The sequence below is a fragment of the Palaemon carinicauda genome, unplaced genomic scaffold (assembly GCF_036898095.1).
Source record: "Palaemon carinicauda isolate YSFRI2023 unplaced genomic scaffold, ASM3689809v2 scaffold164, whole genome shotgun sequence".
NCBI lineage: Eukaryota > Metazoa > Arthropoda > Malacostraca > Decapoda > Palaemonidae > Palaemon > Palaemon carinicauda.
The window spans coordinates 43317-69477 of NW_027169192.1; the positions used below are offsets into that span (position 1 = coordinate 43317).

A 26161-nucleotide genomic window follows, 5' to 3' on the forward strand; every position below is an offset into this window, starting at 1 on the left:
AAGATCTATTTATTCTTTGATGAAAATAATATGATTATTTACTGGCATTATAGTATGGGTACAGTGTTTGATAGGTATAATTATATGTATAATCTGTAAGATAAATTCCTGATTTCAGGGTCACTGTGGAGTTGTAGAATTGTTGGTCGATAATAATGCCGATATACATGCATGTGATGAAGAGGGCGATACTGCTCTTCATCTTGCTCTCTTAAAAAATGCAGGAAATCCTCAACTCCACCCAGATCATGCACCAACTATAACTCAGGTAAGAATGTTGTAAAACTAATTTGATTTATCTTGAATTATTTTTCCTTTTAGAATGAGTAGAGAAAAAAATAATGTTGGTGCAGTTTTAAATCTTATAAGGTTAACTTTGTGTATATATATTGCCTATTCAGTGTGTTCAGAATTTTATTTTTTTCCCTCAGATCCTAAATGATATCACTCGACGTGGATTTGAAAACAATATGTCGTTGGCATTAGCGTGCTATTTAGTTCAGAAGGGATGCAGTGTTACTGTTGCAAATAATCGCTCAAAAAGCCCGCTGGATCTCATCAATGACACTAGCACAATTGACTTGCTTCAGAGTTATGCAGCACAGGCAGCGTAAGTAATGAATTGATATTACAGTATAAAAGAAAGTTTATTATATTGATAAGATTAATATAATCACCAATAAAGTCATAATATTTTAATAATTCAACTTCTCTGTAGCTAAAATACTGTACATTCTGTATTACAGAGGAGGCAGTATGGCACGGGTAGATATGGATCTCAAGGCATTAGATTTAGCTGCGGAGAGTATCCGAAGTGCGAGTATAGATGACCCTACCCATGATAATTCAAATAATATTTCTGCTCCACCAAGACCTCAGTCTCTGTCACAGCCAGTTAGTCCATCAAAGGTAGTAAGTGATGCAGGAAAAACGACCAAGTCTGGAGAACCTATGAACGACTGTAATTATGAAAAGGTAAGCTGTGTTATCATTACTTAATCTTCTGTAAAAATCTTCGACTTTGAATTATCAAAAATATTAAATTTATTATTGGGAATAGGTTGCAAGTATTACATCCCACTCTTGAGAATTATTGTATTTTACAAAGTAAATATATCCTTTATCAGATTTGTATGTGGTAAAGTATCAACTCATCATACAAAGCTTAAGCCGCCAGACTTCCAGGATTTTGTCGTTTGGTGGGGGCTTTAAGGTAGACTCATAAGGGGTTTTTCTAAATTAAATTAGCTAGGCTTTCTTACCTCATTAAATCCTTTTTCTCTCGTTATCTGACCATATTGATTTTTCTATTATCATTCCAATTTTGATTTTTCTTGAAATATGAAGGATAATGAGGTTAGATAGCAAGCCTCTTCCTCCATGTAATTGAAATAGCTGACAAGATTAGGTGAAGCTAAAGTCTGATGTCAAGCTCCGTTCCTAGTGCTGGGTCAGATCTCAAGACTGATGACCTTCAAGGTGTGAATAACGCATATATTTAGGGGCCCATACGAAAAGGATACACCCATCCTTTAGGTGTCTTTCTGGAAGATTATACAGGAAGTCATTAAGAACAATAAAGTAAAATACACACACTTTTAATATAAAATTTCAAGTCTAAAATAAAATTAGAAAATAAATTATAAGTTTTTTAACATTGAAATCATAAAACATATACACTACATTGTTTATTAGTAAATTATTTAATATTGCAATCATAATAAAGAAAATATTTCAGACAAGAAAGGAATAGCTAATCCTTAAATCGCCTTACTCTAACAACACGCCCAATAAGGAAAAATAGTTTCTTGGAAACTATACATTTTCTTAACATATTACAATACACCTATCAAATACCTTGGCAAAGATATGAAAAAAAATATTAGATCAAATACAAGACCACCGAATCCGGCCTTATGATATAAACGGTAGAGAATTCATGAACTTCATGAAATATGTATACAGTACTTGAAAGACACTTGCAGTATATAAGCAGTGGTCTCAAGAAAAATTTGCACTGCTGTGAAAAAAAACAAGCAGAATTCTAAGATAATAAACTTTGAAACAGTAGAGAATTTGTTAAAAGAAGGAATTAAAATTATTCCTTTCTTTCAGTAATAGTTCAGCTTCAAGACAACATAAGTTTTGAAATTATCCATTATCAGCCTATTGAGCCGTTGGCTACTTCAGTTTTATACTGTCACCCATAACAGAGATACCAATGGATGCATAAGACTCCCAAATACCTTATTTCTTTGACCAACAAAAAACATGTAAGGTGCATATAGGGTGTTATTTTGCGGTTACTTCAAACTCTACGTTTTTGTTTCTCGATCAATTCATTTTCATTTAAAATCAATTTGAAAGGTAATCTTATACTCAAAAAGTTGAAGGTTGGAAATTATCTTGGCCCTTTTTTAAAACATTATTTTATCAATGCATAAAAGTCACTTATAGGTAACTATTTTTCGTATGGAAGATTTTTTCCTGTAAGTGAATGTACAGTGTTAGTGCTGCTTGTTTCTGATGGCAACTCCATGGGTTGGCATGCAGCTTTGCCTTCGCAAGTGTAGCTGCAATCATGGCAGGTACATGGATAAGTTAGACATAGATCCACATCAACTCTGTGTTTTGTAGGTGACATGACAGCTCGCAGTTATCCACCAGTGATGAGTGTAAGGAGTGGCCTCCTTATCAGTGGGTGGATTAAGAGGAATTCACTACCATTAGACTTAGCAAAGCCCAAACAGCAATAGCCAGAAAAAATTCTGTAGCTCCTACTCAGCTTCATGTTTGAAACCTACTGACTCCTTCGAGTTCCTCTGGGACTACGTCTTCCAGGGGAACTCAGAAGGGGAAGGGAGATCATGCCTTGTGCTTGGGGAGTGCTTTGAGTGAGTCAGGAGTCCAGCAAAAGTAATTCCCCCCTGCCACTCTCTCAAAGTACTGTACTCCATCGGTGTGCCTACTGACGATAACTTGCAAGGACCCTGATCTGGGTAAGTTATAGCCTTCCCTAAGTATTGATGGTGCCCCATCTGTGGAGAAGCTTCATGAGGTATTAGCTACAATTAGGTTCTAGAAGTCATCTCTTGCTGCACCCTCCTCTTTGACTGTACCACCTGCAGAGGAGAGTTGTGATGCGGTCTCTCTCGACATGTAATTCCCTGCTGTTGCAGCTCCTCTTTCTTTGTCTCCGAGAGAGAGATTGCCACCAACAGGGAAGCATGACAAGAGGGAATCAAAGTGCATGAGCTTGCTTTCCCGTCACCTATTCAGTTTCTGCTCCTTCTTTGCTTAATGCCGATCCTTCCTCTGAAGAGGAAGTAGTAGTCACCAGAACACAGGACAAGTGATTGGATGCTCTCTCTTGAGACTTTGACCAATTACTTTTCATGGTTTTGTGGGAGGAACAGCAATGGACCAAAATCCAAGCCTCAGGAACGTATTGAGGTATGAGGTACAGGAACTCTCATTTCTACTACCAGTGCAAAGTCTCATGTGAAATAAAGACACTTTGGTGACACTTACCAATAAAGCTGCCTTGAAGAGATCTGCAAGTGGTGGAGAGATTTTTTATTGTTTTTCTGATCAATGAGAAGAAACTAGATTGCAGTTCTTTTCTTCTTTCACTTTCTCCACGAGACCATCCTCGACAAGCAAGATCACCACATGAGCATTTCTAAGCGCAAGGTAAACAGATAGCAGATTTTTATATCCTGTTTCCTTGTTCCTGGTCTTCATACATTTGGCCTCCTTACACCACGTCAATGAGTGATCGATCAACGTGGCGTGACCAATCACCGATTGTTCGGTCTTCTTGTTTGAGAACAGCACGCATCAGGACACTGACTTGGAAGACTCCTAGTGTCGGACGCAGGTAACATGGCACTTTGACTCCTCGAAACCTGGATTCCAGTTTCTCAAGGGATTCCAATTCTCTGCCAGTTGTTCTTCCATGTTAATGACAGACAACACACCACCTTCCTATGCGCCTAATTCCTTCAGGATACGGAGAGTGTCCATTGCACCGAGACCGTGATGGGTCATCAGGTTTCTCCTTTAGGTGGGACTGGTCTGTTTCTAATGATCCTCCGGAGTTTAGAGATCATACCTCCAGATGAGATCTTCTTACGTGTAATCGTGACAGGGTTCAGGAATAGGTGACACCTCGAAACTGCTCTTAGTGTTTCTTGTAACACAGAGCCTTTTTCTTTTGTGTCTGTGGGATTTTCGCCAGTTTTTCCTCTTCCATGCACAGGTGCTTTTCAAATGTGCCCTTAGGCCATCTAGTGCCATGCTCTCCCTCTTGCCCCTCTGAGATCAAGGAACCAAGTACTGTAACTTTTCTTTGTAATCAAGTTTGTAGTGAAGTATCTCTCCTATCTTTCCATACAAAGGGAGTCTGGATGGAATGTATGCAAACCCATTTTTCATAAATACCCATACACTTAGACACCGTTTCCTGTAGGATATACGTGACTGTCTACCAGTTATTTAGTAGGGACCTAGCCTAACACCTGCCAAATCTTCATACCTCGAGTAGTTAGGAGGGTGACAGGGGTCATGACTTTTGCACATCTAAAGGACCAAAGTGTATTAACATCTCCCGGGTTAGTTAATCAGCCAGGCTTGGGTATAGGGACTTCCTTCCTCCTATGGATGAGTCTGCTGTTAAAGAATGATAGTTTTGTGTTACGTGTAGGAACAAATCACAATTTTTATTTTAGTACTTTCAAGTTACACTGCCTGCCCTAACCACACTGCAAGTCCTAAGCTAAAAGTGAGGGTTACTCTAGGTGTTGGGTGGGCGTTGCTTACCCGCCACCTGACATGCAACTGTGTTTACCTTGTTAAAAGTTTAACAGCCATGTCAGCGTTGTTGAAGTTAAGCTCATTTTAAAGAAGTTGTGTTTGTATATTTAGGAAAAATACAAATTATTGTTAAAAATTTCTGATATTGCCTAAAAAACAAATCTTTTCTTTACCTAATAATGTATATATTTTCATAGCAGTTTTCAACAATGTGGTCAGCAGTCAAGATTGTGAAAAGCATTTACCACAAGTATTTTTTAATTATAGCACTAAAAAATGCCTTGGTAACCATTCAAAACTTCTTGTCCTAAAAATCACTGTTCACCAAATTAAGTTTTCAGTCTCCAGATTATATAAGTTGGCATAATTGTAGGACTGCTGGCATATAGAGGCATTAAAGGAAGTGAAGATGCTGATAAAGCTACTTGTTCAATTCATCATGAGTATTTAACAAATAACCCATATGATTTAACTTCAGACAGTGAAGAGCAAAGTTCACAACCTGAACTTTTTTTTTTAAATTCTCAAAATTTCAATATCAAGTACTGTACTGAATTTAGAATAAATATTTTTGAAAATTTGGTCCCATTCTTATAATTATTTGTTTTATGCAGTACTGTAATTAAATCTTTAAAAGAGTTGCAATACTTTACATAGATTAAGATCAATTTAAAAACAAACTGTAGAAGGTACTGTTTTGAGTTAAAAAATTTAATTGTGTTCTAGTTAAACTGTTTTTCTGCTAATAATAAATTCTTGATCACGAGGAAGAGTATATTTTAATGTATGGTACCCAAACGGTCATGTTCATATTTTTTCCATTTCAGGAAAAATACCTTCTTCTTTTAGGTCTTTGTGTACTCTGAAGGTAATACTGTGTGTTTTTTCTTTTACAAGTCTCCACCAATTTACACCATTTTTTTATTTTAAATAACTTGATTTTATTTTTCCAGGTTGCAGAAAAAACGGATTGCGCCATTTGCTCTGAATATCCAGCTACGGTTACTTTCCAACCATGTGGACATTTAGTAACTTGTGAGGACTGTGCAAGTAGAATTAAGAAATGCTTCCAGTGCCATGCAGTAGTAGTAACCAAAGTTACAAGCGGTATGTGTTTAAATTTGTATTATTTTTAGTTTAAAAGATGCTTCTATTCCAGCTCATATTGTAGAAAATTTAATTATTTAGCTTGTACTATTATTTTATTCTGAATACTGTACCACAGTCATTACAGCTTTGTAATTTAGACTGATTTTGCAACATAAATTTAGCTAGTAACATGTACTCATAACATGTAAAACATAGAAAAAACATTTGATAATGCCAGAGTAGAAGTTACAAAGAAGTGTTGAAAATAAAGCCCACGGGAGGTGCTATGCACAGGTGACTTACCGCTACCAGTTAAAATATGTTATGATTGTGCAGGTATTTAATAAGTGGGAGATCAGAATGAATAAGATAGGAATGAACATCATCATGAGGAAGACAATGCTTTCAGTGACTGGAAAGGAGGCAAAGGAAAAATGTACAATCAGGAAATTGTCAATATGGTTGATTTTGGAAATGTGATGGGAAACGGGAAGACTTGGTAATGTGTACAAATTGTAACCGAGATATAAAAGATGTTTAAGATTTCAAAACATACTTGGAGAAAGCTATTCACTGCCTGAAATGAACAAGAGCAAATGAGAAAGAGAGGGGAGTGGAAAGTATGATACTGTAGACTTGTAAAGGTTATATCTTGAACATTTCTGTTACCTTTTGAACATGATGGACTGCAACAAGAATTGAGAGGGCAATAAGAATTTAAATAAAGCAGTTACGTCTTGAAAAAAAAAAATTAGAAGTTGTAGGATGACTGCAAGTAAACAAAAATACCCCTAATTATTGCATCACTTTGGTAATCCGTCGTAGCTGAAGACAACATTTGATGATCCCAATATGTATTATTTTAATTGTTTACCCTGCAAATTAACTAGCAAGGTGAGATGAAGGCACGTGCAAGTCCATCAATCCTCAAACTTAACTGAGCCATCCAATGTCAGATAGCCCTTGGCACCTTAAAAGGCATTCTGTTGTAGGGAGCTGCTGAGTCAACTTGGTTTTTGCTTCAATGCCTATCCCTAGTGTGTGCTTCATTCTTTGAAAAGCATACAAGGCCTTTCTCAAGACAGAGAAGTGGGATTACTCACTATCGATCATGTGGTGGGGTGTGGTGCTTGGAACCAACAAGTTAGTGTTGAGGTGCCAGTGGTGAACAGCATACTTGATTGTGACTGCTCTATTATAAAAAATGCTACACCTTACACCCCAATTACTGTATCAAGATCTGAAGAAATGTACTCCTGTAGTATTCTTTGTATTGGAAACTTGAGTAATGACAAAATATGGAGAAGGCTTTGAAAAGGGGGCTATAGAATGATGATTTGCGCAGCAAGAGTGCAGTGGGGACAGAAAGCTTTATAGCTCAGTCACGAACTAAATGATTGAAATTGTTTGGATATGTGATGTGAAGGGGTGAGGAACCAGTAAACCAGTAATCAGAAACTCTTCTTAGTGGGAATAGAAGCAGGAAGAGGAAATCATGAAAAAAATATCCAGAAAATCCTGGAAAATGTGATAGAAGACATAGAACTGATTGGAGTTCAGGCAAAAGGAGCACAGGACAGGAAACTCATTCCACGGCTAACCCCATAAGAATAAGAGTCAACAGAAATTTTGATGTGTTAGATGGGATTAAGATAGTTTTGATGGGATGATATAGGCAATGAGAGTAAGCACACTGGGATTTGATAATTGAACTGTGGTGGTAAAATTACTTTAATTTGATTACCGGTCATTCTAACAAGGTTTGATTTAGTATATGGAAGTTGTATTCCACTAAATACATTGTTCGGGGATTTTGTTGATGATAAATGTTGTATAGTAGTGTCCCTTCAGCTCGTGCTGTATTGCTTTCGCTCCCTTATAAAAAATCATTTGGCCATGTCCTATTATACAGTATATTACTCTATAAATACAGTAATAGAAATTTTACTATTCCCCCTTTAAATACTGCCACTACTATTACTAGGGGGTTTTGAGAGGATTGCCTGGAAAGGTGCATGGAAAATGACTCTGTTTATCATAACTTTTATTAGCATTTGTAGTTCACATACTTCTCTGAAAATATTTATCTTTAAAGTTTTATTGTTGTATTAGACATGTATACCATGATTTTCAAAACCTATCGATGGCTAATTCATTAATTTAGATAACTAGGATATACTTAAAGGCTTACTGAATTTGTTGCTGTTATACCATTTTTGTCTTATCTATTTGCCAGTTCGTAATTTTTATTTTTATTTTTTTAACAAACTTATTTCATAATTGACATTGGCTCTGACAAGGATACAGACCTTCATCTTTTGTATTGGAGTACTTCTGGCCCAAGCTACTTTGGCTGCTGAAACTTATTATCAAGTTAGTTACCCATTCACCTATCTAGATATCCTCACTTTTATATTCAGTCACCTGCATGTTAATACATTGCTGTTGCTCTGATAGTATTAGAATATTTAACTCATACTGCCAGACTTAAGTTGTCACCGCTATCTTAGACGAGATGTTCCTTGTCCCGTGAAGAAGCTTGGTTTGCTACAAGATTTGTTGAACAACTTGCATACAGGGATCTGTGGGTATACTCTCGTAGGTAATGGGCAGAGTAGGCTGTCCCTGTAGGCTCTCTCCCGATGCCAGTTCTTCCTGAGAGTTGGGATAGATCCGATATACGGAATGTCCTTTTGTGTTTTCACCTGCAGGAAAAGCATGTCTGATTGTCTCACGATGTCAGAAAGAAGTGTGTTCTAAGATCTTTTCTCTTATTCCTTCTATTTCTGTAGAAAGTCTGTGTCAAGAATAGAAAAGCAAGTCATCCTGGTCTCTGCTAATCACTTATAGAGAAGAAGTGGACTTGAAGTTGTGAATAGCTGGGTTCTAGGTCCTGGCCATAAATGCCTGAACCAAGGGGGAGATTATTTACCCTTCACAATAACAGCCTAGTTATGCCATTTCCATTCTTACTTGCGTTGTCAAGGCTACACTAGTAGAGGACAGTCTCAAGGGTTCAAGGGAGATCGCTTAAGAGACCTGCGAACTCGTGAAGCATTTCCCGCGGCTTGAGCTCCTTAGGAGTGCCTCGTGAGTCTTGATGAATCTCTTGAATTTCAAGACCTACCTAATCGAAAACTTGGATTGAGGGCTGAGCAGTATCCTTCACCTCAGAGATTGAGGAGCTTCCCCTTTGAAGGAATATAAAAAAAACTGCTGGGTGTAGCTATCTTTAAGTCGGTCTTGCACACGGACCTATTGAGGGCTGAGAGGTCTATGACTGGTCTCCAGCCCCCTGTCGCTTTCTCCACCAGGAAGAGTCTGCTGTAGAACCCTGGACCCGGGTTCTTGACTGGTTCTATTGCCCCTTTCGCCAGCATCGCAGAGACCTCTTCTTGTAGGGCCGTCCTTCTCAAGGGTCTTTGGGTGTCAACCACTCCGCCAGCAGATCTGGTATCAGAGGGGGGGGGGGGGGGGCTCTACCAGGAAGGGCAACCTGCACCCTTCTTTCAGAACTGCTACGGTCCACGGATTTGCTCCGTAGTCTCGCCATGCTTGCCAAGAACGTTTGAGGCATCCCCCCCACCTGAGGCTTCGGCAGGAGTAGGGGGCCTCTCTCCCTACCACCTCCGAGAGGCGCGGCTTGAACGACCTCTTCTGGCGGCCGAATAAGAAGGCCTGAAGGCTGACTGCGCAGCAGGCATTCCTCTACGGGGGGGCTGCGAAGACTGAGGCCAGGCCGTAGTAGGGGCATCTCACCTGGGCTGGCAAGGTGAGGTGCGGGGAGGGAGAGAAACGTCGGAGGGTGTCCTTTTATGGGCAGGTCTGGGTTCTCCCGCATCTTTTAGCTTCCTGACCCTCTCTACCGTCTCCTCCACTGCCTTCAGGGGGAACACTGAGTCATCCCACAGGGATAGGCTCCTCAGGGACCTCGATTCTCTGTCCGGGAGCCTCCTGACGAGCTTGCTGAGCAGTGTCCCTCTTCCACAGTATCCAATTGGCAGCCTGAGCGATGGACTGGTAAGAGAGGAACTTTAGTGCCTTACCTCCCGAGATAATCAACTCCTTCAGCAAGGCCTGGTTCTCCGGGACTGTGAGATTGTGCGAGGACTGAAGACCCAATCAGCGTGGAGGCCCACCAATCTAGCCACGATGATACGTGTACCAGGTTAGCTCCTCCATCATGGAAGTTTCCGAAGGGGAGAAACAAACCGGGGCAGTGGTAGCCCTCTCTTCTACTGCTCCTTGTCCCAGGATGGCGACTGCTGGCTCCACTGTACAGGGGACCTGCGCGGTGTCCTTCGGGAGGGTAGAAACGGCTCTGGGTCTTTAGGCCCTGGAGAGGTTTGGAGGCGCTCTGGCTCTTGGGATCTTCCGCGTGGTTGGCCATGATCCTGTTAACGTGAGCCATACCCAGCCTAACATCCCTAGCTAAAGGAAGGGCTAGTGAGGGCTTCTGTTGCACAGGTGCATCCACCAGCCTGCTGAGGCTCGAGAGTCAGACTTCGTCAGTGGAGGGCTCAGGTTCGTCCAGCCTGTGGTGACGCTTAATGAGGCCTATCACTCTCCTATAGGCTGAAACTTCCGCTGCCGAACCTTCTACGCCGTCATCTATATTCTCTGTCGGACGCTCCGCTGCTTGTGACGGAGGAGCTCCGACGGAGGGAGCCGCACGGGGAGGAGTTCCTGGAGCGGTCCAGTCTCGGCGGTTCAGGGTGTAGGACGGGTACCGCTGCTGGGACGGAAGCCTCCGTTCTGGACTTATCTCTGCTTACAGAGGTCCAGGGGTCTGTGGGCTTGCTCGTAGAAGGAAGGTGCCTCTCTTGTTCCGGTCGACTCGTTAATTTGGAGGCCGGGATGAGGCTGCCATACCGAAGGGGCGACACTCTCCGCTGGGCGGATGGAGTCGGAACCTTTGCGGACTTATGCCTGTCCCCTGGAGCCTGAAGAGACAACTCCCTCCGTCGATCGTACCTGCTGCTGGGGACGTACTTCACTGGCGAGCGAGCCCTTGGGAGTCAGCCCGAAGTGCCCGGGATGCCCGGAACCGCTGACGCTTCCAGGAGTTGGCTACGTGGGATGACGACGCACACCCATTCTTCCCCCGGGGAAGTCGCTTCTCCTATACTTCCTCCTGGGGGATCTGGATCGCCTCCCCACGTGGCGGGATCGTGAGCATGACCGTCTCCTGCGGGGCTATCTCACCGTCTTCTATGGTCCCTCGGGGCTCCGTCTTCCGAGAAGTAGGAGTAGGCCTCGACCGAGGAGCCTGAAGACTTGTAGGACCTCACCGAAGGGCCCGAGTTAAGCCGCGTTGCTGGTGGGTCCACGCGTCGCATGGTCGGCGACGAAGGCTCCAGGAAGACGGACGGGAACGTAGCTGAAGGCGCTGGAGGGGAGCGGGGGAGCTCCTTGCTGGGTCTCTAACTCCTCTTCCATCCTCAAGGGTGATCTGAAGGGCGTCTTCAGAGGCGCCCACGCGAGGGAGTCCGACGGCAGCGAGTCTTCCTTCTCGGCGGAAACCTTGGCTGCGGACGTACCTGAAACACATGCCCAAGAGGCGGGAGAAGAGGCTGCAGCAGTTTTTCCCCACATAGGATCGTCCGACGAAACGGGCCCCGCTTGCACCAGGGCTCCGTCCCCCAAACACACTCCCGTCCCTCCCTCAGGCCCCTCACTTGCCTGGATTGACGACACAACCCCACTATCTGGTTCCGGCGGGGCAAAGTTCTTGATGACCCTCCCGCATTCCTCCCTTGGGGTCACTCTTATTGCTGCTGTGATTGCTGCCTTCAGGTCGGAGATAGTCTGGGGGTTGTTTCCATATACCCTGTCGTTAAGGTATCCCCAGAGATAAAAATCTGGGGGGGTTGAGGACCGGTGAAAGCGGCAACCACTACGGGTCACACCTGTGGCTGATCAGTCAGTCAGGGAAACTCTGCTGTAGCCCTGCCAATGATTCGTTTGAAGTGGGGGGGGGGGGGGGGGGGGTTTGGCACCATCCTGCTGGAACCACTGGAGGACCCTAATGATTCCTCACTGTCGACCAAGTGCTGTCCAGAATTTGCCAAGCACCTGGACATACTGCTCGGTGTTGATTGTCACAGACCTCTCGTTGTCGTCCTCGAACCAGAATGGTCCAATGATGCAATGTTTGGAGATGGCGACCCAGTGCACTTCACCGAGTGTAATGGCCTTTGCAGACAGTGCTCAGGGGGTGTGCTACCCCAGAAGATATTGTTCTTCAAGTTCACGTGACCTGACAAAAGAAAATGTGCCTTGTCCGAGAACCAGGCATTATCAAGGAAGTCTGGCACAGCATCAATGTTGTCGCAAAACCACTGGCACATGATCACTTGCTTCCTCATGTCGTCAGGTGTAAGCTTGTGTTTAATCTGTGTCCTGTAAGGATACAAGTGGAGATCTGCGTTCAAAATTCTCCGCACGGACTCTCAATTGATTCCAAGCTCCTGACTTCGCCGTTGCACAGACATGCTTGGGCTGCGGACAACAGTCTCTCTGACTGCAGAAATGTTGTGTGGTGTCCTTGATGATTTCGGTCGTCCAGAGTGTGATTGTCTGTTAGTGTCTTTACAATTGAGGTTTTGCACAGTCCCATGGGTTCTGAACTTGTTGACCCATCTGTAGATCATTGAGTGGACAGGAAATTCTTGACATCTGAACCGTTCTTTGAATTGCAATTGAGCTGTGTGGATAGACTTCAACCGAAAATATGCCTCAACTATACATTTCTTTTCCTCAGTAGAGACTATGGCATCTCGAAGGTCGAAATTGGTAGACTCTTAGAACATTAATTTTTCTTGTTAAATCTGAAAAATAAAAGGAATTGATTATTTATTTCGAAAGTTATTCAAGTATAGGTGAAACTGTTTTTGTATCACCCTGTACGTTTAGTTGAAGCTTTCATTAGAAAATTAACAGGTTAGTATTGAAATAATTAATTTTAATTTCTAAATTGTTATTGTAAGATCACACTATTAATGAGGACTTCTATTTTTTAATTTCTAAATTGTTATTGTAAGATCACACTATTAATGAGGACTTCTATTTTTTAGATGGAAGAACTATAAGCACTAAAGCCCGGCAGCCATCAGCAGAGAGGTTGAAGTATTTGGAGACTAAGATTGCAGAAATAGAAGAGGCGCATTGCTGCAGTATATGCATGGAGCGTCGGCGTAATGTTGCTTTCCTATGTGGACATGGAGCCTGTGTTATATGTGCTCACACTCTCAAGACTTGTCATATGTGTCGGAAACCAATATCCAAGAAAATTAATTTATACTGATGTAATTATTTGTTCTTATATGTGAAGACAGTGTATTCAGTATTTATTATATTTGTGATATATTTAAAATATTGGCTGGGATCTGCACAGTTTTAGTCTGGTTAACTTATTAATGTACTACAGTACAACAATAGGTTTTATATTAATTAATTTATTTGATGAAGTGGTACAGGTGTGTCAGTAACTATATTTGAATGCAGTAATGCAGATTTCAACTGAAATTGTAAACTTGCAAGTACAAGAGTCATACAGTACATGGTGCTAAAAATTTTGTGAATAGGCGATTGGTGATTAGGTATTGCTGTAGCAGCACAAGTTTTATCAACAAGTACAGTACAGTGACAGAGTAGATACAAATGGTTATCCTAAGTGAATGCTAAACCTAAGTTTTCTTAATCATTTGGTCAATTATTTCTAAAAAGCCTTTGCCACAATACCTAGTCTTCATATATAAATTTCATTGTTTTAATTTAATTAAGTCAATACCATATTTTGATAAAAATTTATTTGAACTAGTTTTAGTATTTTCTTCTAAGTTATTGCATCAACCATGTATATTGTACTTGTATAATACTGTACTTATGCTTTTCTGTGTGATACGGAGTTTGTAACGTAATGAAGAAAATGTATTATGAAATGACTATTGTGTAATCGATGTACAGTTTTATAATGCATAGTGAAAATGAATCCCAGTGAATCTAAATCTAAATGTGTATTTTAATGGTAGTTCAAAGAAAGTCGGAAGGCATTTCTGTTGTTTGGTTGAACAGCAGAAATAAATGTTTACATATCAGATATTGTGCAGAAGCTTATGAATGGGAACAACTTGTAACAGGTTGAAAAAATTCTGAGAATTTGTTGTAGAAATTTGTTTATATAAAACCAAATGACCTATAATGAACTATTTTACTTGTGTAAAAATGTATTTATCTATAAAGAGAAAATTAATTTAATAGAAAAATTAAAGGTGTAATGGTGCATCTACAGTCTATTTACTGAGTAACAGAATTCAGTTGATGTATTAGTGATAGAAAACTATTTGCATCAATAATTGCTTGTCCTTTTATGTATTAAATACTGAGGTACATGAGACAGTCATCTTTCTTGATCGCACAACCTTTAATGTCCATTTTGATTAGTTTGGAAAAGCGTTAAAGGAAAATTATGTGTTAGTATTAAGTCATAAGGGTATGTGTAATGAAATCCTGGCATCATAGTCATCCTAAAAGTGGTAATTATACAGATTCTGTTCAGAATTCTACAGCAATGTTAGTGTTCCCATGGCAAGAATAAATCTATTGGAACTACTCCTTTGGAACAGAGACAAAAAACAACCGAGAGAATCTGTAGTTTGTGAAAGTACATTGAATACAGTTGGATATATGGCCTCATAAGAACTAAAAATTACATTAGATAATTTGTGCTGCCTCTGATATGCAAAGGACTTTGTTAAAAGTACTTTATAGGTTTGCCCTACTGATCATTTATACAAGAGAAAAAATGTATTGATTGGTGAATATAGGGTGTTGAAGGAGGAAGTTAACAGTTTGCGAGAAGTAATAGAATTAAAAGGTTTGCCAGTGGAATGAAAATCAAACTGGTGAATATAAAACAGTAAACATCATACTGGGGGTGATTCAAAACCAATAGAACATACCCATGAAGGTGTCTTAGGATTTCAGAAGAACTGGAAACCTAGCTCCTTGGGAGGAAAGGGACAGGGAAGGAGTTTGTAGTGTTACTGGAAAAGTCGGGGTACATCAGTCAGTGCACAGATGGTTATTACAAGTGAAACAGTACTCCAGATAACATGATTTGACATCCATTCAGTAGTAACTAATTGCACAGATGGAAAGTATCGAGCCATACACAGTAAACTCTACTAAGAATTATAAAGGTGAAAGAACAATGTCTGGGAGTCAAAGTAGTAAGGTCAGGTAATATGTGAAATATATTTTGACCGATTACTCATGGTGCTTAGGATGCAGCTACAAGATACGACTTAATTGAGCAACTTTTAAATAATCTCTGATCTTTTCAGTGCTTAATTTTAATCTCATTAATTTAATCAATTTTGAATTTAATTTCCCAATAAAAACTGAGCACTTCATCTAATAAGTATTTGGTTTGAGTTAGCAGTATAAATTATTAATTGGAAATGACATTGCAACCCCAAATTGAACATTAAAATGGCAGTGCACAGTAAGATTTAAAATTCTGTTTTGCAAATCAAGTACATTTTACTTACAGTATGTATCATTACGTAAAAAATCCAAGAAACCGAACTTCCTATAAACATATCACGGGATCTGTAGTGGGTCAAACAGACTACATTTTTGGATGAAAGACTTCAGTCCAGGATTCTAAACAAGTACTGTAGATGCACCTGAAAATGATCAAATTTATGTTTGTATAAACTATGAAAGGGCACAAGTTTATATTATTGAAGATCAAAAAGTTTTCATCAAACATTTTTTTATATATTCATCATAATTTTTTTGTATTCAGAAGTACCTACCATGACCAAGATGTGTCTTACCAAGTTTGTAACACAAGACATTCTTCTTTTTTTTTATCCAGTTCTTCGAGTCATGAAGTTGTGTCAAGTGTAAACTTTATATTTTCTTAGTTCTGTATAAGACCGCAATCTTTGCAATCTTACCTTATTGGCTAGCTTAGTTTACACAATGTATTATGATAAATTTTATCTCTCGTTTTTAATCAAAAGTTCGGTCAATATTCTAATTTTTAGTGTACAAACAAATCCTGCTTTTGCTCTGTCTTCTATACGGAGCCACTCTCTTTAAACTGAAGTTCCTCAATGTAAACCTTTAAAAAAAAGTGCACTTCTTGCAATTATTTAAAAGTAATAATTACCAAAAAAATTTCATCTAAATGTATCTTAAGACTGGGTCATCGATGAGTGATTTACCTCCTTAGAAAATGGGGTTGCCCCTTACATACCAGCTTCTTGTATGTCCTCCTAGGTACATCTTGTCATTGATAGCATTAGTTCTGTCAATAGATCACTGCCTTTATTGACTTGCTCCTAGTGGGCCGGTTCTTCAATTTAGGTGCTGATTGTCCAACTGGGGTCCAACATCTTGCTCATAAGAGGGTCTTTAAATAATGACTCCCTCTGGTTGGTAAAAGGGAAACACATTCAAATACTGTTTATGATCCTTATTTTTCTTCCTTTATTGTAGTACCACTTCCTATTTGTTACTTTTTCAAATGGTGATTGAAGCAAGTGACCTTGAACATCAAAAACATTTTTAGCTAAAATTTCTAACATTGTGATGTCAGTGCCATAAGTGACCTGATATTGATTTTGGCAAGGATATAAGACCAGTTATATATTAAATACCCTCATGGAATTTGGCAAATTCTGATACATCATATCACTACAATCAATATGCGTTCCCCGCTGCGTGCTATGTCATAGTAGCCAGTCTGTGTGACTCTGTCTATTCATGCTATAATCATGCTCACTTATAGCTTGATTATTTTGCTCTCCTTACAATCCAGATTGACAATTTTTCAAACTTTTAATACACACCTCTCCTCAGCTAAAAAGCATGATCATTTATGATGATGCCATCAGTATCCACCTTTTCTAACTTCACCAATAAGGATTGAGATTAAGATCACAATTTATATTGAATCCTCTCTTCAATTCCTTCTTCCTGGAGTATGCACACTTGAAAAGGAAGACATTTCCAAATGTCTGCAAAATCCATTGTGTCATGTCTTGCTCCCCAAAAAGTTCTGAATTCATAGTCACACAACTGTCCGTCCTTGGGTGCAGCAGTACTGCATCTCGTATGGCTTTAAACATATGACGATAACTGTCCTCATAAGCTGTCAACTGTTCCATTAATTTATTTTTATCACTTTCACCCAGTCTGCTGCTTTTCCTCATGAGTCCATACCCGTCCGGTCACCGTCCACAGTCCTTACTGTTTCAGTGACTCCCTCTCTGCCCAGTCACACATGTACTATCAAAGTTGTCTCTTTCTTAACTTGAAGTTTTAACAGGTGCTGACTAAAGTTCCTCTCTGGTTTTGCCAATTTCCACAGAGAATGACTGGTCTTGCTTTGCTGTAGCTGTCCCGTTCTTAAGAAGCTGCTAATTCTCTGCCAGTGTCACTTTGAGCTAGAGATCAATCCTTTTACTTCTGCTTCTTTCAGTCAAAAGCCCCGTTCTTGTTCAAGGTCTTTATCTCATGGTCAGGAGCATCAAAAGGTGATAAGAGATTATTTATAATAAAATTAAAATTATGTGAACATTTTTTTTCCTTTGTAAGATCACCTTTTCCTTGAAAGTTAACTGCTCAGTGCTTTGTCATTTCCATCATCTAAGCTCTGAAGGAATTTAAGTTTCCCAGTCCTGAGAATGGTCCTCAAGCTTGGTTTGTTAAGAGAGTAATTGAGCTCTCCAAAGCTGATATCTCTTGACTCTGAAATCAAAAGAAATACAATGGTCTCCCAGGTCGTCAAAATTGGTTTAGCCTGGGTCTTCGGACCAATTATTACCTTTAAAAGTGAAGTATTAAGTACTAGTATCTCTTAAAGGTAGCCAATTTTCTCATGAACTCCTAACAATAAATTGGTAGCGTCTGTATCATTATTTAGACTATACTATGCTAACATAAAATGCATACAAATTAACACATTTTCTTAAGGGAGTACTATTTACTACACTTGTACTAGACAGTAGGACTGTACACACTGTACTATAAAACAGTCATGAACTGCTATGACTGGGTAGTTTGATTTTATGAACAACTTCTGATAATCTAACCTGTCTACAACAGACCCACTATAGATGTATGATGAACTATTAAAACCCAGGATCTGGCTTAGGTTTAAGCATAAAAGCAAATGTTTTTGGGCCTTTCAAGGTTAACAAAAATCTGATGGTTCATAAGCACTCAACACTGTAACCCATATATCCATCAATATGTCTTTGAAGTATAACACAATTGCAGAATTAATTCTCAACAAACCAAGCTGGGCCCAGAGGATAATATCCTTCAGGGTATCACAAACTCCCCCTCTTGCATTTTTAACAATGTGGATGTACACATCAGGAAGTGTTAGCTATAGTTTCCATTCTATGCTTTGACAATACCAACTGCTTTGATGAGGACTGTGCTGGAGATAATGCTGCTAAGCCAATTTCTGTGAATTACAAATTGAAATATAATACCAAAACATGATCAACTAAAACAGTAATTGCTAGATGATTAAAGTATTTTCAAGTTTTGTATATCCATAGATATGTAATTGCTGACATCCACAGAGGACTTGGATAATGAGTAAGATAAGGCAACAATTGGTGGAGTAATTTTCAAAAGATGGGTGAAAAACTTAGGAAAATTCAGTGTACAGTACTGCATAATGGAAAAACATCACAATCAATCACTATCGTAAATTTGAACAGGGTGGATGATACGAATTGCTGCCAGAAAATTATCAATGAACTTTTCAATGGCTGCAGTGCTGAGAAACAGATAATCCACAACCTTGGATAAAGGAAAAGTATGCCAAGTGGATTCCTGGCCAATTGTAAATAAATGAGTAGCAGTGTATTCTGAATAGTTGCCAGCATTTGAAATCAAAGATACGTTTTTCCAAAAAATTATTGCAGTTGTATTAAGTCGCCTACCCATACCTACATGACTCTCAAACCAAAATTCCACTAAGAAGATATCATTCCACCTCCCTAGTGATCACAGAATGTCAGAAGCTAATGCTCTACCCACAAGATTCGGATAAATACCTTCTAGTATGAAATTCTGGAGCATGGAACAATGATGATCATGGAACGGTGAATTGAATCACGCTGGAAACTAAAAGAAAAGACCACAGACAAAGCGAACTACAATCCAGTTTCTCAGTGATGAGGCCAATCTCTTTCATTATACAATGCTATTGGCTAAAATACAAAAGAAAAGATGAATTATGCCACGGCTACCTTATAACCCCATAATCTAGTGTTCTCAGGCATACACTACTGTATTTGATATAATGAAGGAAAGACTGGGAATGGAACTTAAAAATTTTTTTGAAAGCAAAGTGGATTATATCAAATACTGGACCAGGGACTGCCTCATTTTACCAAAAAGGATTTGACAAGTAGGTTCAAGTGTATTACAAATCCATCAGTAATGGGAGAGACTTTTAAATAATACCAAGAGGAAGGCCAAACCATACCTGTACTCTAAAATTAGATATATTTCTTGTCTTAAGTACAATATGACTCGACAAACATGACATGAGTGGACCTTCATAGATTTTTTTGCTTCTCCGTTAATTTTGGCTTAACCCTTTTACCCCCAAAGGACGTACTGGTACGTTTCACAAAAGCCATCCCTTTACCCCCATGGACGTACCGGTACGTCCTTGCAAAAAAAGGCTATAAAAATTTTTTTTTTTCATATTTTTGATAATTTTTTGAGAAAATTCAGGCATTTTCCAAGAGAATGAGACCAACCTGACCTCTCTATGACAAAAAATAAGGCTTTTAGAGCAATTTAAAAAAAAATATACTGCAAAATGTGCTGGGAAAAAAATAACCCCATGGGGGTTAAGGGTTGGAAATTTCCAAATAGCTTGGGGGTAAAAGGGTTAATAGCCGTAACTTCACCATATCTCTCGCCTCAATCATTGTTTCTAATGCACTTTTGGTTTAATGAATTACTGTACCAGGATCAGTTTCATTAGTTACAAAATTACAGCAATCATCAAATGGATGATGATATCCCAGTTCCTATCTAGATTTACTGTGTTGTCTTTGGGTAGGAATATGAAATCCTTGGGTTGTAAATCACTATTTGAATCTTGGTATTTCAAGTAATAACAGTTAATACTAGCGACTGAAAAGACATTCATAGTTATATAACAGCACCCTTATGGAACTTATGTATATTATTCATGCGAACCTAATGTTTTTAATTTCAATAATACTACTGTCTAATGTAACATTGAAAATAGTACTGTATCTTCCATTTATACTGAGTAATATTTCAATTACTTAGAATGTGTTCCTTGAACTATAACAATCATTCTTATTGTTAATTACTTGAATGAGAAAATTGAATTTTCCTAAACTCTTATGTGAGACTAGAAAATTGGAGTAAAGTCATGAAATAGAAGTTGGATACGAGTCTGAAGAAACCAAAGGGAGTGAAGGAAAAATAAAGGCAAAAACAAATACGCTGGCACCAAAGGGGACCAGGCAAAAAAAAAACCCTTACCATCACGTACGGATAATTAAATAGTGAACAAAAGTGACAGCCGTAAATGGTCTTCAATGTATGCTTAGGAGTTATTGCAAGTATACAAAATTACTGGTAAATTTACTGTAATCAATTTTGAAGGCCACAAAAGTGAATACAGATACAAAACAATTACTTGAGAAAGGAATTCAGATACAAAACAATTACTTACTTAAGATGAAAAACCATTAATAATTTTTATATGACCAGCAAACATAAGATGGCTAAATGTTCCTGTGCCAAATGATCTCTAGAACTGGAAGACCTGTGGAAAACAAGGTTTTCAGAAAATGATAGTGAAAAGCAAATCCAATAGAGACCTAGTATTGTAATATCCAAATGGTTATTCTTGGATAATTGACGCACACAGTAAAGTACTGTAAATACTTTTAAAATATATTTTGTAATATAGTAAATTAATTTTGCTGTAAATATACACTTAGTATTTGCATATAAAACACAAGATTTGCTGTTAAATGTGTTCTTTAGTTGAAAGGTGCTATTAAAACTTTAGAAGACTGACTACAAAGTATAATTTCCTAAGATAAAACCTTTGAAATTTGTAAGATGGCGATTAGTAGACTGTATATTATTTTTACACACATTTTGTTTTTGGTTCCTTATAAAGCATTTTAAGGGTGCTTTTTATTTACCCATACTTATTGCTTTGATATTTTTTCTAGTGAGTATAACTTTATATATGTAAGGCTTTTTATTATAGCTTCTGTATGAATATCAAAAGTTATAAGCAGTCAAAGCAAGAGTAGATAATGTCGTACAACGTGTCGTTTAAGTTAATTTGTACATAAAAGTCACAAAGATGGAAAATTTGCACTTAAGTACTTTGTATGCTGTATATTAGAAAATTAAATTTCTCAAGCTCTACCCACAAGATTTTAATAAATCTTAAAAAATGAAAAATTTGTTTTCTTATGACCTTTCTTTTAGAAGGATTTTCCTATCCATTGTAGTATAAGGGACCACATTTCTCACTCTGTGACTAACCCATAAAGATAACTGACAAGAAAAGAGATTTTAATAAAATTTGTTATTTCTATACTCAACTCAATGACCACATTGCTTTTTCTCTGGGACCTTGGTTTCATTGACATACCCTTCAACTAAAAAAGTCCCTATTTCCTTTCCTTTTAATAGACTTATTACTTTGAGTAATAAGACAATCTAGCGGTTAATGGTAAGAAGCAACGACTTGGGCATGCCACCAAATCTTGGTCTTCTCAGTCTCAAAGTCTAAATTATACTCTATCCTTTTAACAACAAAGTCAGAGGGGAGGAGGGTGGGCACGAACATCAGGGGAATATAGAAAAAAACAAATTTTAATATGAAAATTCTGTTTATTTCTATGAACCTCCCCTGATGTTCTGAGTATAAAATGATCATAAAACATTGTAGCTCCAAAAGTAGTCGAGAGAGATCTCATCTAGTGCTCCCCAAAGGCTATCTTAGAAGACAGTGCATGTAATTCACCTCTGCTTTTAGCTGAAGTAATGCCAAGAGGAAAAGTTCTTTAGCTGTGAGATTTTTAAATGAAAGACATTCAAATACTACAAAATTATATAAGAAAAACCTTACTACTGGAGGTCTTTCAATAAAAGCCCTACACACAACCCTATATTACCTCAAATGGATAAATCTAATCCCAGATGTTCAAATACAAAATTAAGCATGACTCTATATCCTTAATTTGACCATCCACCATGGCACTTTCCAATTTTGGGAGGTACCCGACAACAAAAAGAGAAACTAAAGTCGATTTTTTTTCACATCGCTTCTCTTTGCCAGATGAGAGGATCCAACAACCCACCCTACCCCCTTTTTCACCACAACTGGAGCTTCATATTCAGACCCCTATTGCTGCTACCTCAGCGGTCACCAAGATAGTAGCAGGGCCTAATGTTGGGAACAGTTGTCCAAATCGCTCGCCATTCACTTTTATTTCTGGTACGCTCACTCTCCTGCCTCTCGCATCTATCCTCCTATAACCTAGGGTTTTCTTCACTCCATCCATCCACCCAAACCTTGCCCTTCCTGTCACTTCTCCCATCAACTCTTGCATTCATCACTTTCTTTAGCAGATAACCATTTTTCATCCTCTTTACATGGCCAAACCATCTCAACACATTCATATCCCCTCTAGCTACTAATTTATTTCTTACACCTGTTCTCACCCTCACTACTTCGTTTCTAACCGTATCTAATCGAGATACACCAGTCATACTTCTTAGACTCGTCATCTTGAACGCATTCAACTTCTGTCACTTTCATTCCCCGCAACTCCGATCCATACATCGGAGTTGGTACAATCACTTCCTCATAGAGAACTCACTCAATATTCCTCCCTAACCCTCTTATTCCTTTATCTCTTCCTTCACTACCACCAACACTTTACATTGTTCATTCACTCTCTGACATACATCTGCTTCCACTCCTCCATTTGCAGCTACCAAAGAACTCAAATACCTAAACTGGTCTATTTCCTCAAGTAACTCTCCATTCAACACGACATTCAATCTAGCACCACCGTCCCTTCTCGTGCATATCATATTATTATTATTGAAAGCCAAGCTACAACCCTAGTTGGAAAAGCAAGATGCTATAAGCCCAATGACTCCAACAGGGAAAAATAACCCAGTGAGGAAAGGAAATAAGGAAATAGATAAGCTACAAGAGAAGTAATAAATAATCAAAATATTTCAAGAACAGTAACAAGATTAAATTAGATCTTTTATATATAAACTATTAAAACTTCAAAACAAATAAGAGGAAGAGAAATAAGAGAACAGCATGCCCATGTGTACCCTCAAGCAAGAAAACTCTACCCCAAGACAGTGTAAGGCCATGGTACAGAGGCTATGGCACTACCCAAGACAGTGTAAGGCCATGGCACTACCCAAGACTAGAGAACAATGGTTTGATTTTGGAGTGTCCTCCTTCTAGAAGAGCTTACTCTTACCCACATTGAGTCCCACCTTCCTTCTCTCACACACCCTTCCAAACTTCATCACTAACTGACACAGCTTCTCCGAGTCTGCAACCAATACAGTATCATACGCAATCAACAACTGATTCACCTCCCACTCATGATGACTCGTCTATCGTTTGAATCCTCGGCCAAGCATTCGTTCATTCACCTTGTACAGCTCCATCAACAAACAAATTGAACAACCATGGTGACATCGTACATCCCTGTATCAGTCCCACTCTCACTGGAAAACCACTCGCTCACTTCACTCCCCTTTCTAACACATGTTTTACTATGTATAAGCTCTTCACTGCTTGCAACAACCTTCTACCACTTCCATACAACCTCATCATATTCCACATTGCTTCCGCATCAACTCTTTATAAAAGCTTTCTCCAGATCCATAAATGCAAAATACACCGCCTTGCATTTTACTAAATATTTCTTGCATATCTGCCTAACTATAAAACTCTGAACCATACATCCCCTACCTCTTCAATCCACCCTTGCACTTCTGACATTGCATCCTCTGTTTTATCTTTAACCCTATTAATTAACAATCTACCATACACTTTTCCAACCCCACTCGACAAACTAATACCCCTAGAATTACAACATGCATGTATACCTCCCATACTTTAATAATTAAGTTTTTCATAAAAGAGGAAACTTTAAAATTCAATTATATTATCAAAACTAGTTCTGGTCATTGACATTCCTAGATTTTCACTAACCAAAATAAACATTAAATTGTCTTAGACAGATTAATCGTAGACTGTCTTTTAAAACCTACAAGAGACAATCTAGAGGGTTGCAAAAACAATTTCTGAGAATATGGTGGATAGATTTCATGAGATAAGATGTAGTGTGAGTTTTGATGAATTTGTCTTTGAAATTGGTTGTTTGAGCAGAATGGTTGTGTACAGCAACCTTTATGGGCATTAAGACAACAGATGCCACAGATCTGTGAACCATTCCCATTGTTGCCAGAATGGGGCTATTAGCATTATCATGATATGTTGAAATTCTGAACTTTATCATCTGTTGAGTCATGGCAAACTGTGGAATTGTGCAAAGATCCAAATTTGACCAGTCTCGTGACATAGCACCTACCTCCTATACTAAGGGATTAAGAACAGGTGAAAAAAAAAAAAAAAAAAACTGACTTGTGTAGAAACTATTAATTTGGAAGAATGTCTTTTTCTAACCAATTTGCTATGTTTGATTATCCTGGAATAAACTGAGGAAGAAGGCTTCTTACCTATTCTTAAATTTTTCCAAGTCAATAGGACCGAGTTGCACCCTATCCTTCCAGTGAAACATCTGTGAACAAAGAAAGGTCTGGGATTTTCATTTCCAAAGAAACTCCTGGGACAACCTCCTGTAATCGACCCACTATCTCAGCAGTTAAAGTTGGTTCACCATCAATGGAATTGAGTGTGTCTAGATTAACTATTTTGTTACAATGTAGATTAAGATGAAATTGGAAAACCCTCATCTTTAGGCATCCTATCGGAATGAATTTCTCAAAGGAGGTCATGGTCCCTAGAAGTCTCATCCACATCCAAACTGACACTGACTTCAACATTGTGAACTTTTTCAGCAATACAAGAAAGGACTGAATCCTATTCTCCGAACAAAAAAAATAAAAGGAACTGTTGTTGTTATTCTCAAATGTAGAATTTTCAGAGCTGGAACCAGAAAATCCTCAATCATTACAGTAACCTGAACAACGTTTGTTGAGCCCAAATAATTTTCAATGAATCGCTCAAAATAGCCAATCGTCCAGGTATTAAAGAACTCTTAGCCCCATAATCTTAACCATTTTGAACTGGGGTCTATCTACCCAGTGAACACTTGAGGGACTATCCTGAGACAGGCCCTTGAATTGATAAACCTTTGACTGTTTCTATATAATGCCTAGAACTGTAGAAGATATTTCCATGAAAAACTATAAAAAGTGTAACCTTGCTGAGGATCACGGAATCTAGAACAGGTTTCATACCTTTTGTCAAACCCCAGAGCAGGGTTCAAGACCTGTTCTATTACATCTTTTTCTAGAAGTTTCACAATTTCTAGTTTCAAAATCTGTGCCTTTGCTATAATTGTTTGATAGATTGGACACTGAATTGCATCTTTGGACAAGGGAGGTTTAGAGTCTTGAGTGATCCGGTAACCTTTTTTTACTACAGCTAGTACTCACAGATCAGGATGAAAGCTTCCCCATATATAATAAAAGTGGAAACGTCTTCCTCCTCTTGCGATTTGCAGGGAAGGACTGCCATAGCATTCTCTGATCAGATCTTTGAGTCCGGTTGGCTACTCTTCCAGAACCTCTAACAGAATCAAATCCCAACGTTTTACCATTGTTACGAAAGGAATTCCTAGGCAATAATTCTAAGGCCTTTAAAGCCGTCAGCTTAAAAGGCAAAAATTTGTATATAACTACAGTAATAAGTGACCTCAAAAAGTCATTTTGAGTCCTGGTGCCCACTTGGGCAATTGGTTTATTATCAATCCTGTTTACATCCAAACAGAACCCAAAGTAGAGGAAAGAATTCAATGAGCATTTCTGAACCTCAAAGACTGTCCTAAACATTGAGGTGCACCACATGTTTTCGTGATCACAAAACACAAAGAGGATGTTACAGCCTCAGAAACCCTATCTAAATCAATTCTATATA

At 38.8% G+C, this 26161-nt stretch overlaps 2 protein-coding genes across 4 annotated transcripts in view; one reads left to right on the forward strand and one right to left on the reverse strand.

The window, feature by feature from the left end:
• The window catches only part of mib2 (mind bomb 2), a 39104-nt gene extending 24804 nt beyond the window's left edge, over positions 1 to 14300 (forward strand). Inside the window, exons 12-16 of the mRNA XM_068368167.1 lie at positions 119 to 268; positions 432 to 610; positions 747 to 975; positions 5769 to 5922; positions 12981 to 14300. Of these exons, the coding sequence (XP_068224268.1) occupies positions 119 to 268; positions 432 to 610; positions 747 to 975; positions 5769 to 5922; positions 12981 to 13210 (942 nt within the window). The 3' untranslated portion in view covers positions 13211 to 14300. The remainder of the gene's footprint in view (positions 1 to 118; positions 269 to 431; positions 611 to 746; positions 976 to 5768; positions 5923 to 12980) is intronic.
• Positions 14301 to 16698: 2398 nt separating this feature from the next.
• LOC137635721 (uncharacterized) overlaps positions 16699 to 26161 on the reverse strand; it is a 63273-nt gene continuing 53810 nt past the window's right edge. The window contains exon 14 of one of the 3 annotated variants that reach the window (XM_068368171.1): positions 16699 to 17670. The gene's annotated coding sequence lies outside the window, so the exon portion shown is untranslated. Of the gene's footprint in view, positions 17671 to 17708; positions 18395 to 20272; positions 20759 to 26161 lie in introns of those variants that run through there. The other 2 variants (XM_068368170.1, XM_068368169.1) reach the window with 2 other exon arrangements.